This window comes from Atta cephalotes, assembly GCF_000143395.1.
Source record: "Atta cephalotes unplaced genomic scaffold scaffold00003, whole genome shotgun sequence".
NCBI lineage: Eukaryota > Metazoa > Arthropoda > Insecta > Hymenoptera > Formicidae > Atta > Atta cephalotes.
The window spans coordinates 8,204,445-8,213,140 of NW_012130067.1; the positions used below are offsets into that span (position 1 = coordinate 8,204,445).

The 8,696-nt window shown below is 33.9% G+C and overlaps 1 protein-coding gene across 1 annotated transcript in view; it reads right to left on the minus strand.

Moving 5' to 3' along the window:
* Positions 1–8,696, minus strand: part of LOC105625629 (mediator of RNA polymerase II transcription subunit 14) — a 19,002-nt gene that overhangs the window by 2,239 nt on the left and 8,067 nt on the right. The window contains exons 12-21 of the mRNA XM_012206951.1: positions 7,210–7,418; positions 6,836–7,082; positions 6,157–6,300; positions 5,921–6,064; positions 5,669–5,838; positions 5,411–5,605; positions 5,071–5,328; positions 4,617–4,863; positions 3,123–3,493; positions 2,007–2,162 (exon numbers count right to left, since the gene is read on the minus strand). Coding sequence (XP_012062341.1) covers positions 2,007–2,162; positions 3,123–3,493; positions 4,617–4,863; positions 5,071–5,328; positions 5,411–5,605; positions 5,669–5,838; positions 5,921–6,064; positions 6,157–6,300; positions 6,836–7,082; positions 7,210–7,418 — 2,141 coding nt within the window. The remainder of the gene's footprint in view (positions 1–2,006; positions 2,163–3,122; positions 3,494–4,616; positions 4,864–5,070; positions 5,329–5,410; positions 5,606–5,668; positions 5,839–5,920; positions 6,065–6,156; positions 6,301–6,835; positions 7,083–7,209; positions 7,419–8,696) is intronic.

Sequence of the window (8,696 nt, forward strand, 5' to 3'; positions counted from 1 at the left end):
CGTACTACTACTTCTTCTACTACCCAACCTTAGTGGTCGTCGGTAGTCCACTACTTATGTAGACACCTACGTATATATATATATATATTAATATATATATATATATAATGAATAAATATAATAGATATTATATAATAAATATATATTATATAATATATAAATATATATTATATAATAAATATATATTATGTAATAAACATATATATATATATATTTATAAGAAAAATATATAATAAAATCAATATATTTTGATTTGTGAGTAATTATTTAATTGAGAAACGAAATAAAAGTATAGGGGAATTCTTTGTAGGTTGGACATCCTTAGCATTTTTGCTCATAACTCAGATGAGAATCAACATATCGTTGATATCAAGACTCTGTCTGAAAGCTGAGGTTAATAACTACATTGTGAACAAAAAGATCATTGGGTTTAGTAGATTTTTTTTTATAGCCAATTCAAAAAAAGGTTCAAAAACGACCCCCACAAATTTTTTAATGTAGGTTGGACACTCCCCAAAAAACGTTAAAAACTCAAGTAAAAATACAATGTTTACAAAATTTATAAAATTTCTTCAATTTATTAATTGGTCTCAGTTGATTTGAACATAAAAAAATGAAAATTTTAATGAAATGACATCATATTGATATTAGTCCATATCGGAATCGCAATTTGGGCATGTGTAAACGCACATAATCGGCACATTTTGCGTGAACGACTATATTGCATGTATGCGGCACTTTATGGAATTATTTTTGGTGAGTTTGTCAGGCATTTTTTTTGAGCAAATTATATAGTCATTATGCGTTTTTTTTTGATGTTATCTTTTGTTCAGCGCTTCCTTCTTACTTTTCGCAGCTATTCGCTTTTGTTGTCGTTCTTTTAGAACATTTTCCGATGAAATAAGAACAGTTGTTCGCTATGGCTTTGGGCCATGAAAATCCTAACTTTGAACTCAATTTGGAAAAAAATCACCGAAAATTTCATTAAAATGCAATAAAAATACTTTTTATTTCGCTTAATAGAATTCTGAACATCAAAAAATCATAAACAATTGCGTCGTATCATGAAAAATGAAAAACAAATTCATGATTTGTTCGGAATTCTCTACATTATGAAAATACATAAAAAATGGAGCACAGTACATATATTCACCTTAAATTTTCGATGAAAATTATTCAATTTATAACCTTAGTAAAAAATGGGATTATTAATTTTCACTTTTTTTTCGATGTTTTTTTTCACAATTTGTTTGGCACAGAAATCTGTGGCGCGTCTTTTCGCTTCAAAATCACGTAAAAAGTAAAGTTTAGTATTTTAGAGACGATGAAGTCGGAATGTTTCCATTGCAAATATTCGAAATGTCAAGGGGTGTCCAACCTACAAAGATATCCAACGTACAAAGATGTCCAACTTACAAAGAACTCCTCTACATATATACGTTATCTATAATAACATACTATTAAAATATGGAATTTTAATTAAAATGCGATTTATACAAAATCTGATTCATCGGAGCCATTTTACAACTTTACGGAATCTCAAATAAACTTGCGATTTGAATAGTCTGAGTCATTTTTATAGAAACCGTTAAATACTACAATTAAACAATCTGTGAATGTAGGTATATACAACATGCAAGTACAATATTGCAAAACAAGTGACAATATATAAATAATAGACCAAAGCGCGAAATTCAACTTTGAGCGCTTTGATGCTATGATGATTGTTTGACATATTTTCGGCAAGCTTTTATAGGTGTTCTAAATAAAAATATTTATCGTCATTTAAACATCTTACGATGTATTTAAATGAAAAACATGTATAGACCGTTATCATGTAATGATTTTCCTGTAGGATGTTCCCAAACTTGAAGGATACTGTATATTAACTCTTTTTATTCTTAACCAGCTCATATTATTGACTTGTTTTTTTCTTATTTGAAATTTATTTCATTTTCTCAAGTGAATCACGTCGCATGGATATATAAGGCGTCTGCTTCGATTACCTGTAACTCTTCTACGCTCCATTGATCTTTATACTCTGGAAGTGAAAGAACCTTGATGTGAAGAGATTGGAAATGCGTAGGATTTAATCCAACTCTGCATTGCAAGCTCTCAGATTTGAAATGTACCACACCGGGTTCTGCATTGATACCAGTTAACTATAACACAATTTATATATTATATACATACATACACACATATATATACATATGTGCATGTAAAAAATATATTTTATTTGTATTTATTTTATTAATAGCACGAAAGTTGATTACACAGTTGTACCCTACAGAAAGTACCTCAATCATGCTCAACAGACAAAACTTGTATATAAATCAAATATAATAACTATAAGTGATCTAATTTTTTTAAATAAACTCTAAAAACATTACGAATATTAAAGTCTTTAGCATGATTAGCATGATTAAAGTGTTTAGCATGATGATAGAAATCAGTCCAAGATCTCGGATGGAGGAAGAATTGATCAATCTTTGCTCTGGATTTAAGTGTAAGAACCATCATATTAAAGAATTAGAGTGCTCACTGATTAATTTTCTCTGTTAAATGCAGCTATTGATGTTGTATGGTCTATATTGATAAAATATATAACATTAATCAACAGTAGAATATTAATTTTATCCAATCCAGATCGATGCAAACTATATGATGCCCACTACAGTCGAAAACGTTACAGGCTTGTTGCGTATAGGACGTATGGTATGCGTGGTAAGAAATCGCGCAATAGCTAATTAGACTCTGATCTGATCTGGAAGAGTTTAATTGACTATCGCGTTGTCTCTTGCTACGCGTTGACGCGTTCTGTGCACAATAAGCCTTTATTTCTGTACTCTCTAAGTTGAAATGTAAATTTCAACTTATGCACCACCGTGTGCACCAGTTCAGAGAGTACAGGAATAAAAAACAGACCTTAAAAGTATAAGTTTCAAGTAAAATCTAAATAGCTGCCTCTATTATATTATTCTTTAGTATAAGGATGCTTTTTCATGCTGACGCTCAAATTTAGCGTCAAAACAGTTTACAATACGTTTCTTCCTAATTGTAAAGTTTTATTAGGACTGAAATCCTGAATTATATTACGATTTGTACGCAAGTTTACTTACGCAATCTTCCGTCTGGATAAAGCGTTGCAACTGTCTCCGCATATAGACGCAGCCTAGAAATCTCTCAAGCGGAGACATATCCGGACCTGGTAAGGCGGATGGATGACTCGATGGACAACAAAGCATTTCTAGAGCTTCGTGCGTGAGAAGCGTCGGCACGGCACCCGCCCAGGACCTCTGCGGTAATACCCTGGAGATGTGACTACCGGTCTTATGATCGGAAGCTTGCGGACTATGCAATGCTGCATGACTCGGGCTTTGTCCAGGTCTCGCGGGAGAAGGTCTCGGTACACTGGGAGATCCAGGCCAGTTGGAGGCAGCCGGGGAAGCCATACTTTGAGAAGCCGGAAAAGGACTACCATCGATATGACCTAAACATTGACGTATCATTATTAACTTGTAAAGATAGCTTTGTTCGCTTTGATATTCCTGACAAACATTTGATATTCCCTATAAACTTACAATTTCAATTGAAAATTATCATTATTTTTAGCTTGCATTTGTTTTCAAACATAATAAAAGTATAAAGCAAACTATAGAAATCAATGACTTAGGTCTACTTGGATCTTAAATGCTTGTATAATTCTGTGTGAATTTATATATTGAATTTATATATTACGTATGTAGTCTTTTGAAAGCGCATCGAAATAATTGTTCGGTCTTGAAACGCTAACTGCTACTAAACTATCGAAGTAATATCACAAGTTAAATTGACTAGCAATTTAATATTTTGATACTTTTTCGCATCTTCGAATGATCTTAATAATGCTGAGTGACATATCATAAAAGTGTAAAGACTTTTAATTAAGATAAAGAGAAGGATCCAGTTATTAAGTTCATAAAAAAAAGCAGTAATCTGAACCGAAAAAAGGTAGATACACTTCCGCATCATGCACGCATAACCGAGAAATTGATGGTAATTTAACAATCTAATATCTTTTAATATGAGTGGCTAAAGCGTTTCGTTAAATATATGAATAATTTATACTAAATTCTGTATCTATTCAAATGAACTTCTAGATGATCCTTCAATACGGAATGCATATTGGCCATCATTATTCATTTATTTAAAAAATCATTAAAATTTTGAAAAATAAAAAGTTTATTTTCTGTTCCTACACGGGGATTGTATTATAAACTGAACTGATTTGAACTAATGAAAATTCTAATCTAGCTAGCAATCCAGCAGGAAAAGAAGCATCCGCCGGCTCAAGTGATCGATTAATAACTGTGTGTCTTAACGCCGAGATACTACAGATATTTGGCGAAAGCGAAAAAGAGAATTCTAGTGTAATCTAAGAATAAAAAAACTTCTGATCTAATATTAATTAGTTCAGTGAACTCGTATATTGAGTTCAGTTGCACTGAATAAAAAAAACGTCATTTCAAAACAGAAAACGCTTCAGTGTATACTTTTCGAACTAGTGCTATCAACTAAGCATAGAAAATAAATCTAAAGTATAACGATGAAAATTTATTTCTTGTCACTTATACCTGTTTGCATGAATGAACCAGCAGGAGAATGCCCTACTTGAACATTACTGCAAGGACCAGGCGATGATGTCGGCATGAGACCAGCTGGACTAGGAACGTGCATCGGATTTAAAGGACTGTTTGCAACGAGTCCAGATCCAGGAGATGGATGTGGTAACATATTAGGTGTATTTGGTGGTAACGATGGCGGAGATGCTAAATTAAATGAAGTTGCAGGACTACTTCCGAAACTTTGATGTTGATTTGCCTAAAAAGAAGTTTGAGATTAATCGAATTTCTCATTAAGATGCTGATAGATTAATTTTGAGAAAAAAAATTCTATTGTAACGAAAACTAGAAAAACAAATTTCAAGATAACAAAGTAATAAATAAAATATTCCTTCCTTGGAGAACAAATATGTAAAAAAAGATTTATTATCTTATAGTTAGTTGAATGGATATACTTAGGACTTACCTGGGATATATTTGCTGTATGAGGACTGGCCGGTGTATGAGGATTACTACCAGACGGTGGTGTGAGCGGTGGATGAAATCTCAGACCTTCGCGTTGTTGGGCGGGCGATTGGGGCCCACTCCTGTGATGGCCTAAGAAGCTTACGTTGCCTCCAGCACCATCGCTGTCCATAGTAACAGGCGACGGTGGATTATCATCCTCCGACTGAGACCTCCTTCTGTATACCGCATTCTCGTCGACATATTTCGACAAAAATGCCTGTAATGACAGAAATACATTTATCAGGAGATTATCAAACGCTTTAAGTATTCAATTCGAGTCTTTTTTTTGTATATCTTACTTTTAAGCCCTGCGTAGGCGTGAACTCATCGACAACGTTACTTCTGTCGAAACGACTATAAGCACCGTCGCGTAAGCTCACCAAACCCCCGCCGCGCAAACGTAATTCCAAACAATACATTCCTTGATACGCTATCCTTACTAAAGTGACACATTGTGGCATTATAGTAAACGTTTGTACCGGCACTCGTGGTCTCTGTAGAGAGGAATTTAGCCGTAAATCTGAACCGAAAAAAGGCAGATACGCGCGTGCACTTACCGCATGCACGCATAACTGAGGGATTGATGGTAATTTACTAATCGAAGTGAGTGGCTGAAGCGTTTCGTTAAGTATATGAATAATTTGTGCCAAATTCGTGTATCTATTCAAATGAGCTTCTAGTTGTTCCTTCATTATAGAATGAGCATTGGTCACCGTATTTGTTGGACCTACAATACAAGCGGAATATTCGTTATTACATCATTTCTATCGATCGAATGTTCGAAATTGATATCGATGCGAAAAACTTACTCCTACCAAATACCAGCTTAAATGCCTTGTCGTTCGTACTCCACTGTATAGTGACAGTTGCACCTTGATTTGGACCATACGCAAGAACCAGCTTGCTATAACTATAAGACTTAATGCTAACCATATTGCGTAAGTTATATTTCTCTGAAATAAAGAAGGTAGTATGGCGAATTATATAGAACACAATTTATGCAATGCAAAAATGCAATGATTTTTCAGTGCAATGTGTAACGCACCCATTTTGAAATATTCAGCTAAATCATGAACAATCAAATACAAATGTACTATCTGTCCCCAATCGTTTAATAAAACATCTACAGTGCGGGAGACGGTATCGGCTGTACCCATTTCATATTGAAAGTAGACTGGTCTACGCAAACCTGTAAAATCCGAAATTTACACTTAATATCTATTAAAGGAAGCAGAACACACAACGTATTTTATTTGCTCATGAGAGAAGATCCGATTTTATTCGGAATCGACGTGTGCCATATTTCAGTTTAAACATTGCAGTATAGACTTTTACATAACGCTGCATAATGCATAAAATCTAAGAAAATAAACTAATTAGAATCTTTCATTTCATACTCTGATTAGTTAATTCCTTTATATCTTATGCGTTATGCAGTGTTAGGCAAAAGTCTGTGTTGCGGCCTTATACTATAAATTAATATGGAAACATTCACACATTTTTATATGTTACATATATGTATACATGTGCATGTATACACACACGCACGCACACACAAATACATATACATTTTTTAAAATTTAACAAAAAGAAGACTTATTAGCGAAATTGTAATAATACCTCTGTAATAATACCACTGTTAAATTCTTAACTTTATTTTGTAAAATTATGAAAAATATACGCATTAATGGACAAACTCTAATATGAAGAAACAGTATCAAAACCTTGTTCTTTGGGATGACTGCTGGAGAGAGGACTACCATAAAATACAAATTCCACCGTCCAAGTTTTAGCCATGCCTTTGCCCTGAACTCTAATCGAGACACTCAAAAGTCTTTTGAGAAGAGCGTGCCAAGCACTGCTCGTAGCTATGCTCGGTGATGGTGCAGGCAATTGAACAAGTTTGAGTACCAATGCCGTAGCATTCGCCTCGACTTGGAGTCCCTGATGGGCTATCTCTCGTCTAGTAAGCTGCATATTAATATTAAATTAAAATAATTTATAACACGGAAGAATTCATTATCATATACAAGATATTTTTTGCTAAATGAGCAAACGACACACTATATGAAAACTCAATGAGAGAATAAAATCTTACTTCTTGAGCCAGAGTTACGAACGGTATTCGTTCGTCGCACAAAGCGACAACGTGTGCCAATTCCGGAATAAAGTAAGCTGGATGCTTTGGTCTTCTATTCTGTGGTGTTCCTGCCGCATCTGTCCTTCCTCCGACCCCGGTGCTTCTACGTTTGTTGTTAGACGTCTCCACCACTTCTGTAATGCACCCCCCATCTTGATCATTATTCCCTAAAAAATCCACCCGTTAATCCCCCTAAAAGTAACAGAGTATGCCGATACCACACTGAATGATGCCAGATGTTAATATTATCCGTACACGTTTTTATTATATTGCATATTAATAACGAACAAATGAGTATATTAGTAACTAATAAGAGTTAGTAAGAAGATTAATCTTAACATTCTCAAGCAGGATACATTATATGTATCTAATTCGAGAGCATTGACATATAATTACAATTAATTAATACAGTATACTCGATAAGTTAATTATAAATAGGGCTGAGCATGTATCTGAAATATTTTTATTTGAAAAACAATATTTATAACGTAATTGTATTTTGTATTTTATATTTCAAATAACTAAGATTGACAATTAATCTTATTTATTTGAATCACAAAATACAAACATCTTCAATCTTTCTATTTTAAATACAAAATATGTAATACTTTCATGTGCTCCGCTGAAATACTACAATAAATATACTTGTATTGCAAATAATTTGTTTTAAATAAAAGTATTTCAAATACATGTCCAGCCCTGATTATAAAGACAGTTATTTATATGTTATATATTAATTATATATTACTACTAATTCTATTTTAGTTTCGCAAACTAAATGTTTCTCTTTTTCTAATGAAATGGAAATGGAAAAAAATGAAGAAATATTCAGATTTCAGTTGTATATGCGTGCGTACGCGCGCGCATGTATTAGGTGTACAACTTTGCCTCCGCCGTTTTCCTATAGATGGCTTTAACGATAAGTAGTGGTCGAAATAAATAGATCATAGACATCATACAATAAACTTGGGCATCTGTCAACATAACCCCATAGAAACATTAGTCGATTTGTGTCTGCATCATAAAGTTATTCTCGATTGAAAATGTCGATTGAAAGTTTACGAACCAAATTCTCGTCATTTGCGGGAGGTTTTAATTTTTTGCTTCAATATGAAGAAATCTGCAGCAGAGGCTCATCGAATGCTTTCAAATACTTATGGTGAGGCCGCTATTAGTGAAAGAACGTGTCGTGAGTGGTTTCAACGTTTCAAGAACGGTGATTTTGACGTCCAAGGTCATGCTCTGTATTTGGTGGGACCAACTCGGCGTAGTGTATTATGAACTGTTAAAACCGACTGAAACAATCACAGGCGATCGGTATCGAATGCAATTGATGCGTTTGAGCCGAGCATTGAAAGACAAACGGCCGCAATACAACGAGAGACACGATAAAGTGATTTTGCATGATGTTCGACCCCATGTTGCGAAAGTGGTCAAGACATACT